The sequence below is a fragment of the Manis javanica genome, chromosome 4 (assembly GCF_040802235.1).
Source record: "Manis javanica isolate MJ-LG chromosome 4, MJ_LKY, whole genome shotgun sequence".
Classification (NCBI taxonomy): Eukaryota; Metazoa; Chordata; class Mammalia; order Pholidota; family Manidae; genus Manis; species Manis javanica.
The window spans coordinates 85,191,836-85,218,891 of NC_133159.1; the positions used below are offsets into that span (position 1 = coordinate 85,191,836).

The 27,056-nt window shown below is 37.9% G+C and overlaps 1 protein-coding gene and 1 long non-coding RNA gene across 8 annotated transcripts in view; one reads left to right on the forward strand and one right to left on the reverse strand.

Annotated features, from left to right (window-relative positions):
- The window catches only part of LOC108392021 (uncharacterized), a 174,379-nt gene extending 158,593 nt beyond the window's left edge, over positions 1 to 15,786 (reverse strand). For 4 of the 6 annotated variants that reach the window (XR_012130246.1, XR_012130245.1, XR_012130247.1 and 1 more), the window contains exons 1-2: positions 13,265 to 15,786; positions 11,285 to 11,354 (exon numbers count right to left, since the gene is read on the reverse strand). This is a non-coding gene — a long non-coding RNA (uncharacterized lncRNA). Of the gene's footprint in view, positions 1 to 5,384; positions 11,236 to 11,284; positions 11,355 to 13,264 lie in introns of those variants that run through there. The other 2 variants (XR_012130249.1, XR_012130250.1) reach the window with 2 other exon arrangements.
- The window catches only part of PALMD (palmdelphin), a 43,893-nt gene continuing 18,472 nt past the window's right edge, over positions 1,636 to 27,056 (forward strand). The window contains exons 1-3 of one of the 2 annotated variants that reach the window (XM_017651966.3): positions 1,636 to 1,960; positions 15,794 to 15,874; positions 20,914 to 21,038. In XM_017651966.3, the coding sequence (XP_017507455.3) occupies positions 1,916 to 1,960; positions 15,794 to 15,874; positions 20,914 to 21,038 (251 nt within the window). In that variant the 5' untranslated portion in view covers positions 1,636 to 1,915. Of the gene's footprint in view, positions 1,961 to 15,793; positions 15,875 to 16,488; positions 16,641 to 20,913; positions 21,039 to 27,056 lie in introns of those variants that run through there. The other variant, XM_037024528.2, reaches the window with a different exon arrangement.

The window sequence follows — 27,056 nt, forward strand, 5'->3', positions numbered from 1 at the left end:
TTTATCACTGCTGCTCTCTTGTCTTTAATTTCAGCCTAGATCTGCAGATAAACAAAATCAAAAGTTTTGAAGATTCGATTCATTTTAAAACTTAAATATCCATCCAGTAGTAGCCAAACTTGGTCCATGTGAAATTATTCTCCTCTTCTCTAGTCTCCCTAAACATCTCTTTTGAGGATGAATGAGCCAGAACAAACTTCTCTCAAGTGTGATTTTAGACTCTTGAAACTGGAGGGTTCACCTGGAGTTCTTGGTTGGGTGGCTGCAAATGACAATATGGGGAAATCTTTTCTCCATACGGCCACCTAGTTTCCCCAGAGGAGATTCCCAAAGGGTTCCACCTGAGAGGTTTACTCCTAGCTGTAAGTGTCCTGGGAGCTGGGTGGTGGAGGAGGTGGGGGTCCAATTCTTTCTCATAAAGACTGATTTAACCTTCAGCCTGTGTCTCACCCTGCCTGTTTCCTTGGGCAGGCTTGATGGATAATGGCTATTATAAAGTCAGACAGGCCAGGTTATGGCCCTGGCTTTGATGCTTATTAGCTATATGGCAAATCACTTCTCTGAGCCTTAGTTCCCTCACATTTAAAATCAGGATAATAGCACCTATCTTTTAGCACTTTGCAAGATAAATGATATATAAAGCATTTGTCTACAGAGAGTACTCGACAAGTATTAGTTATTATTACTGATATCAATAGTACAAAGGAAATTAAACCATATGTTCAATGTTTGGCTTGTCTTTTAACCTATTCAGTTGCATGTTGCTATGAAGGGGCCTGATAGAATCCAAATACACAGCAATGAGGTAGATGGTAATTAGAGTTTACTACATCAAAATTTAATTAGAGAAATGGTAGGGAAAAGAAAACAAAGTCAGTTGTAAAACGTCCAGCTTCTGCTTTGACCTAAGAGTTACACTGGGCTTGACTTTCTTTATCTAAAGAGCAAGAGCATACCCACTCGATGTCGGACTGCATGAGTTCGAGTATGTCTCTCACACTTTTCGATGCTCCCTTCTTTCTCTTGCATAACTGGTGAGGTCAAAATAGCCACCTTCCTGAAAGGCAAGAGTGTCATTTCTGAGCAAGGTCCAAAAGAACTGCATTCCATGGAAATCTAAGGCAAGAAGGAGCGGAAGGTGGTACTCAGCACTTAAACCACACTGATCAGTACTGGTGGGCCAAGCTCTTAATGGAGACACGTTAACACCCATGATTTTGCCATGACTTGAAGATTCCTAAGTTTGTAACAAACTGCTGAAATCGGAGCAGGAGATAGAGGAAAAGACCAGATGTAAATTTACCACTATATTAAGTTCTAAAGTAACTACAGCATTTTTTATTATTATCTAAAGCCAATGAGAGGAAGAAAGACAAGAAGGTGACTTGGCCCAGTCAAGGTGAGGCTCTCTGTCTTTGAAAACCCTGGAGGAAAGTGCAGCTAAACTAAGTTTGTACAAACACACAGACTCACACATGCAGAAATGGTCATGTGTTGCTTGAGCAGAGGCTGATTACAAGCTCAAAGCATGTGCTCTCTGTGTCACTCCTGTAAAGTAATGAATTGGGTAAGGAATGGTTAATAAGAAAATGTGCCTTGCTAACTGCGCACATTACAACAAAGAGCTGGCAGCCCTTGAAGGAAAAGGGCTTGTGCCGCTGCCGTTCAAACTTGTCAGTCAACTAGTGCCAGCAGCCTCAGCGTCTGCCTCCCCAGCACACCCTCATTACATGTGCCTGTCTAGCCTGATCTGTACATCTGCTCAGAGACACTCCTGCCGAGTCGGGGATTTCTGCCTTTCACCACTGCTGTAAAGAGCTTCTCCTTGCTCACCCCCGCTCCTCTCCCCAAGGAGGCTCCTGCTTTATGGTAGAATTGGACTTCCTTCGCCGTCTGCCTGCCCTTGACTTCTAGAATGGAAGAAGCTGAGCTGGTGAAGGAGAGACTTCAGGCCATCACAGTAAGTCTGCATAATAGTTATAACTCATGAAGGTGGTTGCTTAGAGGAACAGCAGAAACAGTGTTAGGTGCCCCTGCCGCTGAGCCCCGTTAAGTGGAAAAACAGAACTGTCATCCTACGTGGACATGTCTCTGCCACTTTCTTAACCCTTGTGACCCTCTGTACCTCTTGGGTTTGAGCAACGAGCAAATAAATGCTCTTTATTTTTCACAAAACTGTGCCAACATTTTAAACAGCAATCAGAAGCTTTTGAGGCAGTGTTTGCTAACTGCTTTAACTGTCGTTCACCTTCTATGTACCTTAAAAATGCAGCTTTTCCTTAACTTTATATTTGACAGACATTAGATCAAAAAATAGATCTCCAACTTGGAAACTTTTTAAAACATTGAATAGCCAAAAAGTTAAAATCTTTTAAGAGAGGGAGAGAAAAATTAATGAAACAGACAACTTGAAACTTTTTATTTGCAATGTGGTAGTATGTCCCAGAAAATGGAACAAAATTAGGAGTGTTTTTGTACTTCAGCTAAGCTGTTAAACAAGAGAAAAGTAGGTAAAAGCATGTATCAGATTAATTGTATGGTATCAGCTTCCAGCAGAGTGACAAACTGAGCAAGATCTTGATAAAGGAACGCACTGCATGTAATGCAATGGATTTGGAAAATATTTTATTAATACTGGGAAGGAAAATTGTCCATTTTTAAAATTTGTCCTGGTAAAGAGACAAAGCAAGAAATGAATTACTTTCCTTAAATGATCCAGCTTTTAAAAAATTTTTACAAAATCATGTATTTGGCAGTAACCTGGAAATCTGTGGCACAATCATTTATCATTAGCTGCAATTTGTGATATAATTTTTTTTTAATTTTGAAATCAACATCCCAACTTCTCAGCATTTTCTACCACTGAAATTAGCTGTCAGGAAAAAATGAGCACTTTTTAAAACCTGATGCTAAATCAGGGTGGGTAGGAGAATATCAGAATTTGCTCTTCAAATTGCCCTAGTAATAATGCTAATCCCAATATAGAATTTATATTAAGAGGATACAGTGTTTCAGTTTCACCCAGAAAGGATTCAGTAAGTTGAAATATTTCCTCAGCCAATGGTAAGAAACCAGAAGTCCATGGATAAGGTTGGCACTTTTCCATAAAACAATGCTTTTGAAATGTCTAACTTCTAATCAGTACACTTTCCTTTCCTGAGAAAACTTTGGTTTGGATTGTTGTTTGTTTTGTTTTAATCTTTTTTGTTGTTGAACTCGCCACCATTTCAGCTGTCCTGCTTTAAGGGGCAGGAACTGAGCCCCACTGTTGTTTTTGGCACAGGCCTTTTGCATTACAGCTGTCGTCTAAAGGTTACTTTATTAGACTGTGTGAGTTGTGTGGGTGCAAGCTTCACTTTTTCTGATGCTTCTACCACCTAATTAACTGAACTAAATCGTGTATCCAACAAAACACACAAGTAGCCCCTTTAAGAATTGCAGCACACTCGTGCTGAAGCCCTCATTACCTGCTGTGCGCCTGATAGCTCGCCCTGAAGCCACATGTTCTAAAGGAATAACTGCATCCTGTTATTCAGGGAGACGAGGAGTTTTCACTGAAGTTTCAAATGCAAATAGAGATAGAACAAGACTCACAGTGCCTTTCAAGCAGACAGGAGAGTAACTAGGTTCCTCAATATTGTAGCATACACTCTGATGATTTTAAAAAACTGCTTTTTGAATTCTTCAGTTAGCCTAAACATATACCATTAGAGAGAACTAAGCAAATTCCAAAGGAAGATCACACAGTAATTCTCTCTTGGAAGTGATATGTATGTTGAAAGGTTGTAAGGAAAACCTTAGAAAAAGTTTATGGGAACAAATTTCCACTAGCCTATACCTCACCAGGCTAAGTCCAATTACATTTGTCACCACCTACAGGGAAAACCGGGCAGTGGGGTGTCCATGGAAACAACACAGCCGCTCATTCTCCTCCCAGACACCTGGGCAAGGCAGGCTTCCGCACCCTGGCCTTACTCAGGACCTGCCCCAGCTGCTCCCCGCTCCCTGGGACAAGGGACACACACAGCAGCCAGAGAGTCTGCCGACGTTATTTCTCTTCTGGAAATACTTAAAAATCTTCAAACCCTCGCACCTGGACTAAAACCCAGAGCCCGTCTTCTTATTTTAACTGTTTTTCTCCTATTTCCCTGCACTGAAATGATTCTGCATCAGAAGACAATTGTCCAGTGTACCCAAAACACAGCAATTCACAGACTTCACTTTGTTACGGGGAAAAAAAACAGAACTTTTACACTCTAAGATCGATTTGATCTTTATCTAGAAATTTGTTCCTCCAATTCCGGTCTATGAAATGAAATCATCTTCACAGTTGTATTTATTCCATCTGGTTTCTAGGGCCCAAAAAGTCGTTATATCCACTGCAAGGAATTGAAAAAACAAATATTTATGACTATAGCTTGACAGAACCAAGTGCCAGTTTTCTTGTTGCTCTTTTTAAAGAAAAAGATTAAATACAGAAAGGGGATGGAATGTGGTACTTCAGCTATCAAATTGAAAACTAAATTACTCTGATGGTGCCATTCATTTCTCGTATCACTAAATTGAATGTTTGGTAAGTCAGAAGTCTTCTCAAAAACTTAAAGAGAATAAAGAAAAAAATTATGAAAGTACACAGAAATGATGGTTTCAAGGGAGGAATAGTTTAGGCGTACCAAACATGGATTCTATTTTGCATACTTATGCTCGTGTTCCTCCTCCATTATTTTATCCATGCGCCAACTCTTCCCTTACTGAATTAATGGCCAAGTATCCCTTAGCGAAGGAGTTCAGTTTTCAACTATAACTCAAAAACAGGGCTGCTTCAAACAAACTGATTAAAAATTACTTTAATTTAAAAGTCTCTTGAGGCTCTTTCCAAGTTAATACATATTTTAACAAACAGCTGAGTTTCATACAAAAGGAGAGCTTTTGGAGGAGACTAATCATTTGAAATCTACTTTTAACACTCCTGGAACTGATGGCCACGCTTGTCTCCAGCATAGAGAGTTTCTGTCCGGGAGTAAACAGGGCCCACACTAACTACCAGTGAAAAGGCCCAGGTGGATCCCCTCAGAAATAGAAAGATAACCTTAGGATGAATAATATACCATATGCAGTTGACATCCTCTTCACAAGGAAGGTATCTTATCTCCATTCCTACTGTGATGTTAGGAAATACTGTTACTAAATAATATGGGATATCCGGACTGGAAAACTAGATTTTACAGTGGCTAGACATTGTAGACTTGAAGAAAGAGCACCATTTTGGGGGGTGACTCAGAAGAATTCTGAGAACTAGAATCAATTTTCAGAGAACAGACCCAGCTGGGGAGAAAAGAGGAGAGCATAAAGCTGGCATTTTATTCTCATGAAGGCTTACTTACCTTCAGCTGTTAGGAACATGTGTTACCAACTCATTCTCATTCCTTTACCCAATGAAGTTCCCAAGCACCTACTACGCCCCAAGCCTTATGCATTTAAATGAAAAGAAGTCCAACTAGAGGAATCAGGAGTGTCGGACGGGGTGGGGGTGGGTTGCAATTTGCAGCAGAGTGGCAGGGATGATGGCCCTCCCAGAGAGGGTGACATTTGAGCTTGGCTGTGAAGGTTGTGACCTCTGTCAAACTTAAACAAAAATAATAATCACCAGAACAAGCACCTGCCTATGACTGACTCCATTTGGAAAGGAGCCAAATAAAGTCCTGACCCTGGAATTTGAGCAACAGAGCCAGATTTGCTGGCCAAAGCTGCTCAGGATGCAAAATAATAAGGAGCTCTCACATTTCCCCCATTCCATTCCCTGTTTCTCTCCACTCCCAAAGGATTTTTTTCTAGACTTGTAAACATGAGGATTTAGGAGGCAAAAAATTCTTTACATAAGACAGAAATCTACCCAATACAGAGACCAATATGACAACAGTAACAGACACATGCAAACTCACATTATTTCTTGAGCACGTACTGAGTATCACTGGACGCTGCGCCTCCTCTTCTCTTTTTTTCAGCATTTGGTACCTTCTAACATTTAATGACCTTAGCACTGGGCCTGCTACCTAATTATTGGAGTCCAGGACACAGTGAAAATATGGGACCCTGTTCAAAAAGTATTCTGCATTTCAAGACAGTAACAGCAGAGCACTAAACCAAGTGCCGGTCACTTCAGAATGTGGCACTGGGGAGGACTTCCCAGGTCACATGCCCAAGAAATCAGCCCTACTTCTCTTTCTAAGCTGGCCGTATGCATCATCTCCCTGTTCATTCTGCCTATACAGAGGAAAGTGAAAATGAGAATAAGCCCACCTGGGTCTTTGCTAAAGTTATACCTCAAAGTATGTTTGGATTGTTGTACTATTTAGAGTTCTAAGGACTTCTTACAGTATTAATAGCTAAAAGAATGCATACTGCACCTTGTTCCAAAGTACTTTCTGGTTAAGACACAGTTAAAGGAAGAGCTCCTAATTTGTTGTGAGCTCCCAAAGACATTCACGCAATGATGGTGCATGGGTGCAGGAATCTCCTAAATACAAAAGTCCAGTGCCAGAATATTCAAACGATAAAGCCTCTGCACTATTTTCCACAGTGCTGTACTGAGATTACATGTTTCCTTCAGAGAGGGAAAGGCTTCTTCAAACAAAGGTGCTGTACCACATTTCTTTGCCAAACATAATAGCCCACCCACAAAGGAGACCATGTGACGAGGTAGAATGATTTTGATAGCTCATTAAGGAAACTGCTTTTTGATAACAGGGAAAGGTTTTTCCAGGGTGCCACAGAATGATAATGTTACTCTGCAAAGCCCTCTACTTATAAGGATCCCCATGAACTTTCTGAACATTACCAGATTATCAACAGAAAAGCTGCTTTTTTAGAAAACTGTGATTGAAATAAATCAGTCTAAGCACCAAAGTTTGCCTAGAGTCTAAACAAGTGCAAGATAGTTCAGGCTAAGCCTGAAACTGGATTTCTCCTTCTAATCTCCAGCTTGAAACCAACTAGCTTCTCTTAAAAATAATAATAATATTCTAATTTAAGTGGCAGTGGTGTCATTTTGGTAAGAGACTTCTTGAAAATGTATTGTCTCAAGAAGTTCCCTCACTAGGAAACTTGTGAAGTGTCTGCTTTCCTAAGACACCATAGACACCGTAGGAGCAGTTTGGATGAGATCTGTACTTAGTTAGGGCTTCTATGTAAAAGTCCCATTGACTGAGTGGATTCAGTCAAGCCACTTAAGACATGGAACCAGGTTATTCCCTGAACTCTGAATGGAAATCGAAACTGGCTCCGGTTCTGATAACCAAGTTTTCAGTGTGTAACTGCATCAGCGAGGCAACATATTAAACAGAGCTACAACAGCTATTCAAAATCAAGCTATGCTAACAGATCTAGAACATAAAGTACATCTCAGAAGCAAAAGAATTCTGAGAGTAATAGCAATAAGAACAGCACCATGCCTACACAACATTTACACTTTTAAAAATTTGTTTTAAACTTTCATATCCATGTCTCATTGGCCCAAATAGTCCTATAAGTATTTTCAGAAGCAGATATCACCCTTAATTTATAGATGGAAAAACCTAAGACCAAGAAAAGTTAAGGGATTAGTGAAGTAGTACAACCTGCATTCATTCTTTGCTTGTCAGATTCTCTGACCACAATATCACAATAAATTCTAATAAGCACCAGAGGCACAAACCTCACCCCCAGTCAGAACTTTCTCTGCGGTTCACTCCTAATAGAGTTTGAAGTGCAGGAAGGAGAAGATTCTATGGAGATTCTGCTTCACTGAAGCATATTTTCTCACCCGAAGCAGTCCCTCAGCCCTTGTAGTCTGCCCCTCCTTACCCAGGCCACCAGGAGTATACGTGCAGAAGGAAAGATTATGAAGCTATTTCAGAAGCATTTGTTATTGCATTAATAGGGCTGCCACAGAATCATTTTTTAGAGCATCCTAAGCCCTTGTGACCTTTTCCCCATCCCACTTCTATCCCACAGTCTATTTCCTCCGTCCAGGGTTTCTTGAGGCCAAGACATCACTGTGTCTGTAACAGCACCCCCGCACTGAGTCAGGGCGAGCTGGAGCACACAGAAAAATCAAGAACGATTAAATAAATGAATACTATCAAGCTGAAAGGAGGAGAAAGTTAATGATTGGTCTACTAACAGATTTTTTTTTTCACTGAAGACATGGACAAGTTTACCATCACCCCTTTATTATTTAGGGACTTGTTTCGTGTTTACTGTTTATCTTTGTGTTTAGTTTTGTTTTGTCACTATTCATTAGAACAAACAATGATAGACAAAGGAATAAAAGAGTAGTATACGAACTAGATGCTAAAGATTTGTCAGAATTTGTTGTAAGGCTGGGAAAGAAGACTAAAGTTACTGAATAAAGTGAGGTTTGGAAAATGTGTTCTTATTAATTCACCCCATAAGAAGTAGTTACAACCACATCCAGTTCCCATTGCTAACTTAAGAATTAGGGTATTTCTATTCTTAACTTTTTGAGGAACCTTCATATTGCTTTCCGCAATGGTTGAACTAGCTTACATTCCCACCAGCAGTGTAGGAGAGTTCCCCTTTCTCTGCATCCTCACCCGCATTTGTTGTTCTTAGTCTTTTCGATGCTGACCATCCTAACTAGTGTGAGGTGATATCTCATTGTGGTTTTTATTTGCATTTCCCTGATAATTAGTAATGTGGAGCATCTTTTCATGTGCCTGTTGGCCAAGACAATTTGGAGAATTGTCTGTTCATATCCTCTGCCCATTTTTTAATGGGGTTATTTGCATTTTGGTTGTTGAGGCATGTGAGTTCTTTATATATTTTGGACGCTAACCCCTTGTCGGATACGTCATTTACAAATATATTCTCCCATACTGTAGGATGCCTTTTAGTTCTATTCCAAAGCTAGATGCAGAAATAATCATAGCACTGGAAGAAAACAAAAATTTCTTTGTTCACATTCCCATCCTGGTTACAACATTCTCAAGAGATGTTCACCCAGCTTCTCCTTGAATAATTTCAGTATCAGTGGATCAATACCTCCCAAATACCTTATTCCATTTGAGAATAGCTCTTTGTGTTAAGAGCTCTGATATAATGTGCCAGAATCTAGTTCTCTTTATTTTCCACCCAATCATCATGACTCTAGTCACTGAAGTTATACAACTTTGTTTACTTTATTTCATATTCCTCATATCACAGGTGTATTCTGGACACTCTTCAAAAAGTCAGTGTTGCTCTTAATATTTGGTGCTCAGAGTTAAACAGAAGAACACTGACCCACAGACAGCCCTTGGTGCTATAGCATCCCTTGTTTGGGGAATTGCGTTTATACTGACATATCTGGGAAGTGATAAAGTCATATAAAAATCACCTTTGGAAAGTTATAGAAAATTAGATTCAACACCATTTCCAACATTGGGCCAACCACATGACTTGAGAAAGTGAATAAACTCTCTAGCCCTTAATCCAATGTCTCTAAAGTTAAATAACTTGAAAGTTCAGTAATCAGATACACAATGAATATATAAATACCAAGGCTTTCTGAAAAACAATTATTCAAAAGAGGTATGAAAACATCCATAATAACTACAAAATTTTTTTAAACTGTTAAAACATAAAAATAATCCTACTTAGGAAATATGCAGAATTTGTATGAAGAAAATAAATTTTATACCTACTGTGGATATGTGCAAAATTTATATACAAAAACTTGACTAAATGGTATGTGTGTCTGGAGGCACACCACTCCTTGAAGTGAAATTTGAATATAAAAAGCTGTCATGTATTTCCATATTTATTCTAAGTTTAATGCAACTCCAATCAAAATCTCCAAGGAGGTATTTTTCTTAATTGAAATATAGGTGACATAGAATATTATATTGGATTCAGGTATATAACATATTGATTCAACAATTATATAATGAAATGCTCACCACAATAAGTGTAGTTACTGTCACCATACAAAGTTATTACAGTATTGACTATATTCCCTATGCTGTACTTTCATTCCCATGACTTATTTATTTTGTAATTGGAAGTTTATTATCTTCCAAGTCGGGGGGTGGGGAGGAAGCTCTTTATCCCCTACACCTGTTTTGCCCATCCCCCTACACCCCCTATGGCAACCACCAGGACGTTTATGTTTATTTCTTTACTGACTTAGTATTTAGGTTTTCTATCTCTTCTTGCAGGGCGTTGGTTTAAAAATATGTTAAGACAATTGCTTTCAAATATATTTTACTTTCTTCTCACCTTTACACAAAATTCTAAAAGAATAAAATAAAAAACTTTGTCAACAGCCATGCTAAAACCAAGATATACTGAATTCCCATGATCAACGTATCTCCTTTCCTCAGTTTCTTCACCTACATAGTGAGGATAAATGTGGTCCCTTAAGTGCTTTAAGTAGTTCCTGACACATAAAAAGTTCTCAGTATGTTAGCTATTGTTACAACCATCATAATCTTCATCATTTCCAGATCTTGAAAAATTAAGCAAAAGAAATATAGTTTTAAATGTTTTGCTTTTATAATCGAATACTATCTGAGACATTCTTTGTCTAAATACAACACTGTTTAATAATTCATTCTACAGCTTTGCCAGGGATTAACCAGTAAGTTCACCAGTCTTTAAATATTCATAATTCACCTTTTCCTGTCCTCCCAAAATTGAGGTGTTTGCCACATTCAGTCATCTGATACTTCTTCACTTCACCCAAGATTCCGTGATTACTAGACAATATTTTTCTGTCCTGTCTATAAATGTTTCTTCTCCCTGAAATGAGTCTGAGGAGCTCTTTGGTGCTTTATTTCCTCTTGGGCTTCGATTTTCCTTTGAGCGTATTTGTGTCAGCCTTTCTAGGATCAAGATTGTTCTCCTTAATCAAAAATATAGAAGCAAAATAGGAGTGGAATAGTTCTAGAGTATGTCTGTCATGTTGCTATTATACTACGTAGCTCAGCAAAAGTCTGATAACTGCCTTTATCTTTTTGCTCTCAACATATCTTAAATACATACACACATACACAAGTGTGTGTGTATATATTATATACGTTATATATATATTATATATATGTATGTATTTATACACCCACATTTTTTGTGCCTTCAGTGTTTTTCACATCTTCACATCACCTTAGATTTTTACCTTGCTTACACTACTGCAAATACATATCACCTACTTATCTTCTTTCTTGATTTCATGAACTCATTGGGGAGCTCCTAGTGATATTAAATTATTTGTTTTGTTTTGGTTACAGTATTTCCCTTTTCTCCTTACCTGAAATCATTATGTATCCATGTTTCCATCTGTAAATTGCCCATTCTTCATGCTCTTGGAATATTTGTCCCTTTTTCCAAAAAAAAAGAAGAAATTTTTCTAAAAATTTTTTCAATAATTTTTAAAATCTATTTTCACTGAAATCTAGTAAACCTCTAACTATGCTCAGGATTCTTTTCTAGGACTATTGTGTTAGTGCACAAACCTCTTTCAAGGTTACCATTATTTGTACATCACCAGGAAGTTCTGCATTCTTGGTAATTTAAATTCAAATAAACATTTTTTCTTATTGTTCTTTTGAGACCTTAAGGAATGAGAATGTCAGCAAGGTATAGTCATGAAGTTATAAGGCACTTGGCTTCTAGCAGAATGAATCTGAAACCATTTGACTAATTGGATCATTTGGCACAATTCACCAAGTTTTATTATAAATAATACGTTTGATTCCAAATCAACTTCCATATGGATTCCCTTCCTCCTATGCCCCCTAAATGTAGGTGCTTCTAAGGATCTGTCGTTAGCACTCCTTTTCCTTTCCTAAACATGTCCCCTGTCATCCTCTAACCTTGTCTCCTAACCACAACTAAACCTTACAAAATTCCTGTATCTTTATATCTAGTTCTGACACCTCTTCTGATCATTCTCCAACCAATGTGTCAACTACTTACCAGATCATTCAACCTAGTTGTCACAAAGACACTTAAGCTTAGTGTGAATCCACCATCTTCCCTCCCAAACTCTCCTTTCCTCTGAAATTCCTATTTCTATTAGGCATTCTGCTCTCCTTCAGTTCCCTAAGCATAAAAGCCTTGTACCACTTCCATTTGACCTCTTCCTCTCCTGCATCCACATATCATCAGTTGCCAAGTCCTGCCAATTTTAACTCCATGGTATCTCTGGCATCCACACCCCTGCTACTTCTCATTCAAGCTCTCATAGTCTCATATATGAGTTGTAGCCTCATTGATTATCCCCTTCAAGTTCTCCTGTCAGTATCTACTCCACAGTTGGGCTACATTAAACTTCTTAAAACACAGTTATAACTATCATTCCTCTCCCTCTGAAAACCCTTCATTGCCCCATCTCAATACAGACATAAATTCCAAAGCCCTTGTTCTGACATTCAATATTCTCTATTGAGGATTTATCCTAATCCTATTATCCATTTCTTATTACCCTCTCCTTCCTTACAGAAACTTAGATTCCATACTTGCTGTTCCAAATAATGTCCCAATTTTCTACTTCCAGGCATTGCTCACATTGAGCCCTTGACATGAATACCCTTTCTCCCCACACCCCAACTACCCAGCAACTACCCCACATACTCAGCTTGGAAGCTACTTCAAAGCCTGTCCCTCCCATTTCAGCTAGAAGCAAATGCTCCCTGTCAACCCCCAACTCTCATAATACCTTACTTGTGCCTTAGTAATGACATTGGTAACTTATTTCTTAGACTGTAGCTACTTGCACAAAAGATTTTCTTTCTTTATGAGAATGTGAGTTCCTTGGTGAAAGTATCTACTTCAGAATAATTTTTAAACATTGCACAACTAATGTCACCTTGAACACAGCATTTGTGCATCAGTACTTAAGTGTTGGAAAAATTAATCATTAAATAACTCAGGGTTTATTAATGCCTTTATGGATTCAGGCATTTTAGAATATTAGCTAATTATTAATCAATAATATTTCTAAAATACACTCTTAATATTGTGCTTACTTTCAAGTATGTGATTGAGATATCATTAAATCATAGATGGTCACAAGAGCTTTATGGTTGCATAAGGGAAACAAATTTATTTTCAAAATAATTGAGGTAGCCTTTTACAGAACAGAAATTTGTGGGTCTCAATCACTAATATATTCTAAGTCAGACAGCTAAAAGTCTAGACAGTTGTTCATTAAACAAATACCTTTGTTGAACATTGAAGAGGCAAACAGCAGCAAAAGTTATTCATAATACTTAATATTAATAAATACCTGATATGCCAGGTTACAGTTGGTATCTATAGAAGTGCTCAAGCTTCTGCAGAAATTTTGGGAAGCGGATGGCATTTCATATCTGTTCCATGATAATTCAGGAAAGAATTAAATGGCTATGATAACTGAGTACATGAGCAATGGAGCTAGATATAAAACTAAGGTTGACTTACAGTTTACCCTGACATTGTGAAACTGAACTATTGCCATATTATTTCTCAATAAGGCTTACAGATCCCTATGAAATTTGGCAAAAAGATAATAACTTGCTATTGATGAATATCTTATGAGGAAAAAGTACTCCTATCTTAAAATAGAATCATGCCTGTAACATTACAAAATTACCTTCCTAACCACCTCCACTGATATGAGAGAAGCATCACATTACCCCTGAGAGACAGAACATTGGTATTCCTTAGCAACCCCTCCATAAACCCTGTGTTGCCAAAGCACTTCAGACGCCCTGCTGATACCCACAGATTTCGTTACCTCATTACTAACACCAAGATGAAGCCAGCCCAAACCGGCTATCAGCAGGGGTGGGGAAGCACTGCTGGGTTCAGCAGGCATTGCCGCAGGGACAGACCAAGTGCTCTTCCTCACAGGCTATCTGTGGAGAGGAGGATTGCAGACCACCACTCAGGAAGTAAAACCGTGTTCCCTTCCGGTGAGAGGCCCCCTCCTGCAGCGGGCTGTGCTCCTTAATGATGGACTGGGAGGGCAGTTCTGAGAAGGTAGACTCATTTCCCACTTAGAGAAATGGTGTGGTGAATTGACTGAGAGTGTGGTGTCTTAACTCAAATTGCCTGGGTTCAAATCCTGGTTCTTCCACTTAGTTGTGAGAGCTTGGATTAGTTAATCTCCCTAAATTTGCATTTCCTATTCTGTAAAATGGAAATTATTACAATATCTCTTTGTTATTATGACTACTGAGTGAAATAGCACCTGTAAAATACTTACCAAAGTGTTTCACACAACACATTTTAAATATTACTAATATTTGCTCACTTGCAGCCTCGAGACAGAGAATTGACTCACAGATTTTCAGAGGGTTTTTTCTTTCTAATGAAAATGACCAGATTTTTTCCTAAGAAAATAAGTGATTCTATAGACCCATGCTTGTTGCTTTTTTTTCCCAAAAAGAGTGACTAAAGAAATTTTTTAAGTAATGCTGATGAAGCCTTATATTCTTCTTATACACAAAGAGGACCATGACATCTAGTTGGAATGCAACGTGTTATTTTTCTTCAACAAATGTACCTGAACTTATACATCAAAAAAGAGTGTTTATCATCAAAGGGCTCACATCAGGAAGCCATGCACAATGCTGCCAGATATTTTTGGAACCCTTCTTTCTAAATTACCTCTGAGCTTGCTTCAGATCCTTTCAGATGTCTTCATTGGCAACAACTGTTTATCCTTTGGGAGTTTTCAATTTGAAAGCAGATTTAAAACCAAATCTTATACACAAGGTAGAGGATAATGTCACCTCTGCCAAAAATAAAAATATAAGGGCCTTTTTGCATAGTTTATAAAATGTCCCAACCAATTCCAGAGAAAGAATTTCTAAACTATTCCTGACTATTGGAGGCATTTTCAGAATTAGTGGGTTAGTTTCTGTGTGACTAACAGGTTATGTGTTTATTTACTTAATTTTATTAAACAAATACATGAAGAGCACTATGGTCAAGCACTGTTCTGGAACTTCTACATCTATTAACCATTTAATGCTCATATCTAATGAGATAGCTACTCTTATTATCCCCATTTTACAGGTAATTGAAGCACAGAGAAGTTAAGGATTTTGTCCAAGGACACAGAGCTAGTAAAAGGCAGAGTCAGAAATCGAACCCAGGCTATTTAATATTCCTGTCATATTTTCAAAAAAGTACAACCTCTGTGCATTAATAGTTACACTTTCTGGGTTTTGTGAGGTACTGCAATTGAAGCTTGGTGAAAGATACTGTATGTCCCCATGAATTTGTAACCTTAGTTTAGCAAGCAGTATCTGAATCCTTTTCTCTCTATCTTCCCAAAGCAAGTTACACAAGAAGGAAACGGTCCCACGTTCTAGCTTCCTAGTTTTCTAATGCTCTGTAGGTTTTCCTATTTTCCCACAGAAGCAGATCTTTCACCCAGAATTTTCTTCAGGAAATCTCTCTCCTCACAATGTGTCCCCCTGCCTACTTCAAAACCCTCTCCTTCAAATTCACTTTTTCCATTGCATCACTCAGCAACTCAGTCTTTCTGGACTAATGCAGAAGATAGAAAAGGGACACAGGGAAAGAAAAACATTAAAATATTTTAAAATTCTCCTTGGAAAAGCACCTTATATCATTTTCCATCAGCAAAATGCATGGAATGTTCCACTTTGCTCTCCTTTACTTTGAAATATGAGATTCCACATCAACTTCGTACCAATGCCAAGGGCATAGCGCTGGCCAGCCATTCAAGGGCAGCGACCCTGAGGAAACATATTTAAGCAAATTGAAAAACAAAAATGATCATGCTGGAAATTTTTTATTTCAGCATAAAAGAAAAATACAGGAAGAAATCTCACAGAAGCGTCTGAAGATAGAGGAAGAAAAATTAACACACCAGCATTTGAAGGTACTATGATTTTAATTTCATTTCAATGATTTGTATTCAAATGTCCTAATGGCACTCAAACTTCAATAGTAAAGATGCTTTAGGAAGGAAAAAATTCCAAGATAGTTTTACTAACACCCTAATAACCATAGGGGAGGCCAAGAAGCTAGTAACATATGTATATGAGATTAATACCTTCGGGTAAACATATGGGAAAGGAAAACATGGCTTTATTATTTTTATCCTTTATTACTGAATTTCCTCATTCTCTTGGGTAACCTTGAGAACTCAGCCTTGATAACTTGGCCCTGAACACAGTCTTGCCTAACATCCCTAGGGAGTGGATCCAGCTAGAAGTCCCTTTTGAAATTAATGAAAGGCTAGCATTTCCCCAGCGGGTGCAGAGCAGTCCCTGTCTGGCCTGGTCAACGATGCTTTATTTAAAAACTCTATGCAGTGAATCCAGTGTTTGTGTATAGTTGGGATTTGGTTTTGTTTTGTTTTGTTCTGTTTTGGCAGAACATGAGATCATAACCAGAAATAAACCTCCATTTTTAAAATCAGACTTGACTTCTTTCATGGGTGTAGTCACTTTGTAATTAAAGCACATTGAGTTTCAACGTTTTATTATGCAGCTTAGTCACAGGATGCAACCAAATGACAAATAGGAGCTCCTTGTGAACAGGCCCAAGCAGGAAACTATTTATCTGGCCAGGCTGCTATCAATAGATTTAATGAATCCCTCAATGAAACAATGCTGCAAGCTCGTGGGATCTACAAACTTAAGGTAAACTTGCCAAATTCAGCCAAATCCACCTTTCTGATGGATCAAGTAACCACCTCTGAGAAGAAACATAATTTAAGATTCCATTTAGTGTCAGTTCTCTTGATTCTGTTTGCTGCTTTGCTCTTATATAAACTGACATTTCCAATGTCTGATGGATAATTTCAAGTTAGCCTGCTCTCCTTACAGTATGTCACACTGAATTTACATGAGTAGTAGACAAAACCAAGAAAGGCAGTGTGTACTCCAGAGATATCAGTGAAATGAAAGCAAATTTTTCCAAGTTATTTCAGTACACCTCTAATGAAGACAAAAGTCAAATCTTCAGTTTTTGAGATAGACCATTTCTAACTCCATAATCAGTGCTGGGACTCTCCCGCCCTCTCCTTCTCGCACATATGCACACACAAACATAATGAACCAATTCCAGTTTCTGAGGAAATCAATAGCTTTCTAGCATTTGGCAGTTGCTCTTCTTGCCAAATGGGTAGTGAAACAGTAGAGCTCACTGTAAGAGAAAAGGCTTAAATATCCCCTTGGTTCATTCTAGGAAGTAAGTTTCACATAGGAAAACTGACTCACTGAAAGGTCCGTTTCTGAGGTGGCACTCTTTTCAAAACTTGCCAAAAAGAGTCTAAAAAGTAATACATGATCTTCCCTATAGGTTTGCTTTCTGGAACCCAGGAGACCTCTTCTAATCTGAGCCAATCAGGATGTGTATCACGCTTTGGACTGCTGTACACAGTTGCACAGATTGTGCACTGCACAAAGATCCCTGAGAGTGGAGGGCTAAAATCCTGCCCACTTTCCCTTGGAACCATGTACCTGGCTCAGGGCTATTTCTGTCTGGAGAATGAAGTGTGGTTTTTTTTTTTGTTCTGGGCAAAGCTGCTATCCACCTTCTCAAGTTGTGCACTGACCTGAAGGGTAGGAGTGGGAAATGGTACTTTTCCTAATTTGCATACTAATTCCATAGAGACTATCAATGACCCTGGAGGGCTGTAGCCCTTCTGCCTGCATTCTAGTGGGAAATTCAAGATTAAATAAATAATTAGAACAAGTTAAGTGATGATTATTTTAATATAAATAAGAGTATAAATAGTAATTCTTTAATTTGGGATGGGCAAAGAAGGTTCTATTATAGGTGTGGGATTTAAACTGAGTCTTAATAGAATTTATATAGGTGTACATAGGGCTTTTCAGTCAATAAACACTTATTAAGTACCTATTATGTACAAGGTACTAAGGTAGACATTAAGAATAGAAAATAATGTTTGACTTGAGCCCTCAGAATGGTAACTGACATGTAAACTTAAAATGGCATTTATTTGCATAAACTGCAAAGGGAACCTGGAAGAGAGAGTGGCTGTCTCAATAGAGTAACATTCTTCCAAGTTTTACAGAAAATGTTTGGCTATAACAAATAGCAGCTAGGCATAATTCCAAAAAAAGTTTCAAAAAATGTAGAGAAGTATTTTAGAAATTGACTCTTAAATATGTTCACCAAGTCAAGAAAGCTCTATTGGCCTCTACAGTTACCATTTTTTTGTTTTCTTTTTCATCCATTTGTCTCTCTTCCAGTGACTACCGTCACTACTTCCTCAACTGTGAATTGTTTCACTACACTTCAAAGATTACTTTAAAAAACACAAACGTAAATATGTACAAAGTGTTCTTTCTGTATCAGTAGTACCCACTTTTCAAAACAGTTGTAGTAACTCACTCTGATATTCTTTAGCTCTGGAACCTGACAATCATACCAATGGCATGCTGAAAAGGGAATTTCCAGGCACATTATTAGAATTATAATCGAAAATCCCTAAGATTTGTGCATGACTGCCTTTTATTATAAGAAACACATAATACACTCAACCTAGAAAACTCTTCTTTTCTGGAAGTCCATTTAATTCATGGTATGAAAAGTAATTTATTCCTAATGTCTACTGTAGCTGCTATGTAGAATATAGAAATGCTTCAGGAAAACTTTTCCCTGAAAGACTGCTAAAAGATATATTACTTGCACATTACTTATATTTTCATTTAGTTAATACGGCTTTTGGTTCTGAATGTCATTTTTGTGAAGCAGATTTTATTCATCAGTTTTATAGGGTAAAGCACAAGTTTAAACTGTGACATAAAAGCAAAATAATTGTTTTGGTTTTTATAATATGTGATTATACCATATCTTTTGACTGTACATCCAAGTTATATAGTCTATATTTAGATGTGAACAGTTCTTTGCCAGAGGTAAATAACAATTCATGAATCATGAACAAAGTTTTATAAGGCTAAAATTAAAATGATTCCTATTCCTAATCAGACTAATAACCAAGAATGAAGCCCCAAGTTAACATAATCATGTCAAAAGAATTGTTTTCTGCCCTCTACAACTCAGTGTCATAAGACCATCCCATCTGAGTGTTTCTCATAGTCATATGGATAAAAATGACTGAAACTGTGCTAGGAGGTGATTTGCAAGCACTGTAATTTACTTTGATAGGTGTCAGCTCTTTTCACTATGCACTAGCTATCATCACATTCCATCAAATAAAAATAAATTAATATTAAGGTGAAATCTTAAAATGCTGACACACTAGGATTTTTCTTGACATCTTTGACCTCAGGAGGTAAATCTTGACCTTTGTTAATAATATTTATTGCATCTGTGGGAAAACATCTTAAAAACCACCAAAAAACTATAATTAAGGGTTAAGATAATACTGGGGGAAAAAATCTCTGGCTACAACCTGGATTAATCCAAGCTGCTCTTACGGGCATATTGCTTACATGCAACTGTTTGAAACTCTGAAAAGACCAACACAAAATATGATGATCCAGGATCAGGTTGTCATTCAGTCTAGTAGCTTTCAAACTATGTTTTGGGAATCCATATGTTTCCAGGACCTTCATTGCTTCAACTCAAACAGTCCAGATTTTATCTATTCTACAGATTATAGTTCCATTTAATGTTTATTTGTAATCAGTATAATATTTTTTTAATGATTTGAAAACCACTGCCTTACTTAAAATAAGATTTTATCTATTCTACAAATAAAAATTCCATGTAATGTTTATTCATAATCATTGTAATATTTTTTAATGCTTTGAGAACCAATGCCTTACTTAAAATAATCATCCTTTGGTAATTACCTAGAACAATCAACTTTATTTCAAAAAATTTTGTATTCAGAGATGCTTACAACACAGTGGTATTAATTCTAGCATCCTTTTTAAAAGACAAAAATTCCTCTATTTGTTCTCATTTTAATCGTGGTGTAAGAGAAAGATGTCTCAGAAAATAAAGTCCCCATTCTTCTCTCCTCACCCGTTGAGACACAGTGAATCCCCAATATTAATTATTAAACAAATTGTTTACAAAAGTAGATTAGGTATATAGTGACAGCACTTTTCTTCAGGAAGAAAAGGAGAAGCTCAAACTTTCAAAATAATATACAACAGTTTCTACTTGAGACATGGATGGGATGTAGCTAAAACCCCTCCAAAATTTACAGGTCTCCTTCATTTGCTGTAAGTATTCTTAGGCACAGGTCCAGGAAAGTAATTCTTTCACAGAAATGCAAGGGGATTTCCATGGAATGTTAAAGCTGACACAAATTTAACTCATCAGTATTTAGATAGACAGGTGAATTTAGTGCATGATATTACTGGAAAAAGCAAGGAGCTGAACTTAGCTCTCTAGATCAGGGATGTTCTCAGAAGAAAGAAGTTGTAACATACAAAGAATTGAATTGTATGATACAATAGCAATCTTACCACCATTCCAATTAATCCCACAGACCATTTTTTTGGAACAATCATTGTATACTGTCACTGACACAAATATCCAAAGGCTTTTTACTTTAAGGACAGAAGACACAATAACAGTAAGGTATCACATGATGAGGTCCCTATGTGACCACTAAAACATGCATGTGGACACACAGTGCCACGTGATCCTGAAGAGTCTCTGAGGATGACTATGGGTCTGTGGGGGGTGTGAGGGAAGGACAGATGTTTACAGAGAGGAGGGACCTGAACTGCAACTTGTAGGATAAATAGGATTTAGATTCACAAAAACTAGCTTTGAATAGGGGTCTGAAAGGGGGTCAAAAAGTGTACAAAGAAGGAAAATAACAGATTTATTCAGGCAAGGCAGTGAAGGAAAATAATTTCTCTATAATTTGTCCACTATTGAAATTCATAAGATTTGAAAGCATTCAAAGGTATTGGACATTGTTGACTGATAGGAAAACATCTTTATGTTTCCTGATATCAGAAAAAGGCCTTGAGGGAGAAATGGCTTCTAGATGGAATCAGCAGTGGAAAAGAGCAGGAGGAGATGAAGAAGCAAAATCTACAAGACCAACACCAGATCCAGGTCCTAGAACAGAGCATCCTCAGGTATGGCCCTCACTAAGATACTCCACAACTACTTTTGAGTTGGTCTCACATTGCATGTGAAAGAGCCATTCTCATTTTCAGGGACACAATCAGACCTTGCATTTGGATTTCTGATAAAGACCAAGGAAATACACCAGGAGGCAATTTTACTGTAAATGTCACCTACACATAGCAACGCAAGACTTATTTTTAAAATACAAATTGTTGATGACCCACACATCACAACTTACCTGAGCCTATTTCCTCATCTCCAAAATGGTAGTAACTATGCCTATCTTTTAGAGTTGTTGAGCAGATTAACAAAATATGTGCTAAGTGACTAGCACCTACCTGGCAGACACCAGGTGATCATAAACAGTCCTTCTTCACAGGCCCAACTGCCCTGTCACCTTAGGACAGGTGACAGTTCTACAGGTATGTTTACATTGTCCCCTGTCACACCTCTCACAGGCCCTCCTCAGTCACATCCAGAGAAGACATAATAGGAATAATTCACTAACATTTTCTCTCTTCTAATTCCCTGATTCTTTGGTGACAGGTGTTGACCTCAGTTCTCAACATCTTTCTCTGCCTGTCACATACAATCAGTAGAATCAGCAACTTCTGATATAAGTAAAGTTTTAAAATTGCCTTGGCTTACAATGAGATGATAGAAAAGAAAAAATTGGAAAGCTCAAATAGGAGGTGGGATTATTATTATTATCACAAAATATAGATAGCATGGAAGAAAGAGATATGGGAAATGTCAGAATGATTTTCTAACCTACACATGGAAAACAGATGGAATTTCTTGTGGTATAATAATGACAATAATTTAAAGCCTACAGATCTTTGAAAAGAGATAACTTTCAAAACCTCTCTCATTGCAAATTTGTCTTTAGTGAGGACTACAGGAAAGACCTGGATATAAAAACATCCAGTAGCTGTGCAATCACATTTAGTCCATATCAGATCGCATTAGCCCTGAAATTGACAACATGGAAAAAGCTTCCCTTTTCAACTGATCATCATTTTACTTGCTTAATTTCATATTCTTGTATATTTAGTAGCTAAAATCATTGACTACTCATTCTTACTTAGATTTTTTTTTAGTGAACAATTTTTTAAAGTTACATTTTATACCTGAGATTTTTACATTTATACATCCCTCAGTTGTTTGCTCAAAGATATGAAATGCTTCTGAATGGTAGATAAGAAATACATAAAAATAACTCAGTAAACAACTCCACAGTTTGTAAAACTTGATTGTTTCTAAGGCATCTCTTAGAGAGAGCTTCTTACCAAAGTCTAGTTTAGCTGCTGATTACTTTCCTCATTCTTCAACACAGAACACTTATCTCTGAAGGAGTCCTGAATTTAATCTCCATACACCCTTCGTTGTACACAGACACCTCCTTGCTTCCCTTCAGAGCCCCCTCTTTAGAGTCTTTCCACATACTGAACACCTACAGCTTTCCCTGCACTTGATGATAATTGAAGTGGCTACATATACTCAAACTCCATTAACAAGTTTGGGCAGCATCTTGAGTAATCCCAGAGAATTTACTGACTCTACTGATTGCTTTCAGACCTTGCCTGAATGTTCTGAAAAGCACAGAACTTCTAGTAGCATAGATAGTGACTTGCCAAGTTAGAGTCCTATCAGACAGAAAAAAAGAAGAGGAAAGAGGAAGAGGAGGAGAAAAATATTTACTAGCCTTATTACCTCCGAGGCATTTTACATATCATCCCATTTAATCTTTATAACCCTGTGAGGTAGGTGTTATTACCTTCACTTTTTGCAGAAAGATTAAAGAATTCACACAATTAGGAAGTGGCAGATCAGAGACTAGCTCATTTGACTACCCTATGCTACCTGTCAAACGACAGCATGCAGCAACCTCTGTGGACTGAAAGGTAGAAGTCTCCAATGCATGGTGTGTCTCTCAGCTCTCCGGTCTCCAAACAGCATGTTTCACATTCAGGAATCTTCTTCCATGACCTTCTAATGTCTTTGTTAAATTACCAATTACATTTCTGGCATCTCACTACGACTTTATTTTAAGTCTTCATGATGTCATTAACCATTTGGATCCCTTTATTAGCACAAATTATTTTAATCCCCAAATACAAATAATAATAACAGGCATGGTTCATTTTTAAATGGCCTTGTGCAATTAACAAAGCAGTTGCACTTACATAAGTCACTTAATACTCACTGCAATCCTAGAAGAAAACATTGACTCCTCCATTTCATAGATGAAGAAATAGGCTCAGGGAGGATAAGGGACTGATTTAAGAACACGGAGCCAGTAAAGGGTAAACTTGAGCCTCAAAACAAGTCAACTTCAGTGCTCTCCTGCTGTACAAGTGTAAGAGAGCTGTAGGCTTAAATGCTCTGGAAATAGTAAAACACCTAAGGCCTAATAGCAAACTGCTTTGTTTAAGGAATGGTCCTAAAGAGATATATTTGCAGAGTTACTAAAGAATTTGCATCATATGACCCATAAAGACATGTTTATCTCATTGAAAATGTGCAGAGAACAGAATGTTCTGAAACAATATACGGAGACAAAAAAGGTTCTGTGCCTCCTGTGTATGAAGCAGCCTCCGCGACTGCCCGGCGTTGTGGAAATCACGTTGCCAAAGCAGCCTTACCTGACAACTGAACATTTTCTTCTCAGATATTTCTAAGGCTGCTAAATAATCAGGTTCATGTTTTTAAATTCAATCTTTCTCAGAAACAACTACCCACAGTACTTCAGAAGCTTCTATCGCCAGCTAAATACAGTACATTTTCCTGTTAGCTCAGAGGAGCAACAGAGCGAAAGGATGAAGCTGAGCTGGTCAGAGCCGTCCTCCCGCCCTAAGCACGGAAATCGGCCCACACCCCGAATGTGATTTGTCACTTGACTTAGGTGCCTGCTCAAGGGTGACATTTGCCATCTGCCAGGCCTCTCAACAAGAGGATAAGATTTTAATAGGAAAGCATCAAAACAGCCGTGTTGCTGTTACCTCAGAGTCTGTAGCAGGGCCAGATTTTGCCCGTGAAATTTTCATTCCTCCGACTTGCACTTTGTGAGATGAAGTGAAAGAGCGTGGCCTTTAGCCTTCAAATTCCTGTTCTGCCTGCCACAGTGCATAAGCCTGGCCACGCTCTCATCTCTTTGGGCCTCGGTTTCCTTTTCTGTAATAGAGGCCAACCACAGCCACTTCATGGGACTTTGTGAGTGAAGCAGATTCAGGAGAGCCCACACATGGTAGGTATTCAAAAAATATTAATACTTCTCCTTATTAGAGGTCAAAAATTTTTAAAAGAAGGACTGCCTAGAGCTTCATCCAGGGATTTTTATGTTTTGGCCAAGATCTCTCATTTCTTTATGCTAGAACAAAGGAACTTTTTCTTTGAGTCAGCTGACATTACCACCCCATGAGGATTCTTTCCATTTGGAAATGATTGACAAGTTTTCTTTAAAGCTTGCAGACTAAAGCGCTAATAATAGGGGTTAATTTTTACAGAGTGTTTGTTAGAGACTAGGCCCTGTGCTAAGAACTTCATAAAGATTGTGTCATTAAATTCTCACAAAGACCTTATGAGGTAGATAACATTTACAGATGAGAAATTATCTGACATTTGTAGATGTTAACTTGCCCCCAAGTCACACAGCTAAAAAAATTAAAAGCCAGGATTTAAATCTAATTAAAAGTTCTAATCACAAAAAGAATTGTGCCTCGGATCCTGTGAGAAAATTTTACAGAAGTAAAGTACTGCAAATGCTATTCTTTTACAGATTTTTTTCATTTCCAACCCATGCTATGATTTCACTTTTATATGCATTATTTTACATAGACATTCATGTGACTCTCTACCATTTTAAAAACACCAGAGGTTCCCTGACTCACACATAACCTTTAAGTAAAGCACATCTGCTTATTCATTCTCTCACCTTTTCTTTCAAAAAGAGGCAACATTTCAGCAAGTAAGTGGGCTGCCATAGATTTGTCTCTGAGTCACATTCTTAGCTTTGGAATAATATTAGTGAGTATTTTGCCTGGTGCCCTAATATCTCAGGAAGGAATATTCCCAGGAGAAAAACTATATTGAACATCTCCTTCTGAATCACTTTGCTTTAATAGAGTTTCTATTTGCCTCTCAAATGAGCCCTGCTCTTACTGTGACCACTGAGCCATTTACTTCCTGATTGTCGGCACAGGTGAAATCCAACACTGACTTCTCAGTCCAAACAACCGTGTTTACAAGTCTATAGGCTGGCTTACAAATCCTCTTCTGACACATCCATTGCTCTCCTCCATCCAATAGCCTGAACCCAAAATGCTACCCCGAGTGCCCCACCTAAGTGTCCAAAGACCTGTGAGCTATGTCGTCCACATCCTCGGTCCCTCTTCCCCCTCCATCTGCCCTGTAGTTCACCATGACTCCCTCTGCCAAGCTGCTTTCCATCATGCATGCTCCCCTCCAGACACTTGCTACTTCTTGAACTGTGTCCAAAGACCTCTGTCTTTAATTGTAGCACACAGAGTGCCAGACAGAAATGTCATAGGCATAAAATGCAAAAGGTTAACTGCCAAGGAGAATGATGCAAATACACTGCCTTCCCTTTGAGAAGGATTATCTACTTATGATTAAATGTTCTCTAGTAGGGATTTTTTAATATTCCAAAGTACCCTTCTGACCCTCTGCCTTCCTTTAATGAACTTTAATTTGTCTCCAAATAGTTAGAAACAGACTTCAGCATATGGTACTAATGGAAAGGTGCATGTGAAGCACTGGATCTCTATGTGATTTGTGTCATGAGAAAGCTGAGGAGTGGCCCGTTACAGCCGCTATAGCCATCCTACATGACGTGAGGGAAATTTCTCCAGAAATGGAGAGGATGAGCACCAGAAAAAGCATTTACTCAGTGACCTATAAAGCATGATCTACTAAATTAACTTAAAAGTTAAGGCAAGATTCAATTTCAAAAAAGAACTCAAAGCATTGACTTAGAAATATAAAGGTTAAATGACTTTGTTAGTGGTTATGATTTATCAAAGGTTAGCTCATTAAGATTTCTATCCAGTTTAACCCCTACCTAATGCTCTTGTCTACCTGTTAGGCTAATTGTACTTTAATGAAATGAATGTCTCATCAAATACAGCAAAGAAAACTGCCTGAAAAAATATTACATACTAAATGTTTCTGCCTCTTGCTCTGAACCAATCAGCCAATATCTAACATCACATTGCCATGAGATAGATACAAGCTGCTCTTTTGTGACAATGTAAGAGAGAAGAGAAAGGAAAGAAAGGAGGAAAAACCTCCACCATTTGTTTCTTCTTAAATTTTCTGTTGCCTAGAAACACTCAAGAAATTATTCTGAGTCAATTATAGGAGTCAGAACCATTCCAAGCATGTTTTTCACTCTCTGTATTTGACTAATTGGTTTACCAGATTTGCAATAGTTCATCTGTTGTTTTTAATTTCCCAGATATTCTGATTATTTTTAACTCAGGGGATTTTAAAATTAAACAGGAAGAGCTAAGTAAAAAGGAAGAAATCTACCACTGCCACCAAAATGCCATTACCTTGCCTACCATGAACAGGAACCTACCTCTGACCACAAAGCTAACAAGAGAATAAATGAAAAGAAAATGGATGATGACTTGAAAACACCACCTATTTAAAGGCACTAACTGAAGACTAGACAAAGATGTAACATTAATGAACTAAAAAAAGGAAAGCCTTGAAAATCTTTTTGAAAATTAAATAAATAAATAAGCGTCTGAATCTCCTGAGTCAAGGATAAAGTTACACAGCAGTGCCCCTGGTTTTCAAGACAATTGTTAACCGCATGTTGTAGCATCTCCCCAAAGCTTTACTTTCTCACCTTGTCCCTCCTTCATATGCTCTTTTATTTCCCCAGCATTCTACCTTGCTCATACCTGCCAGTCTCACTGATACATTGGTAGCAATAAGGGTTAAATGGTACCCAGAATAAACACCCCTTCACACCATGGCAGGCTAAAAGGTAGATTAGG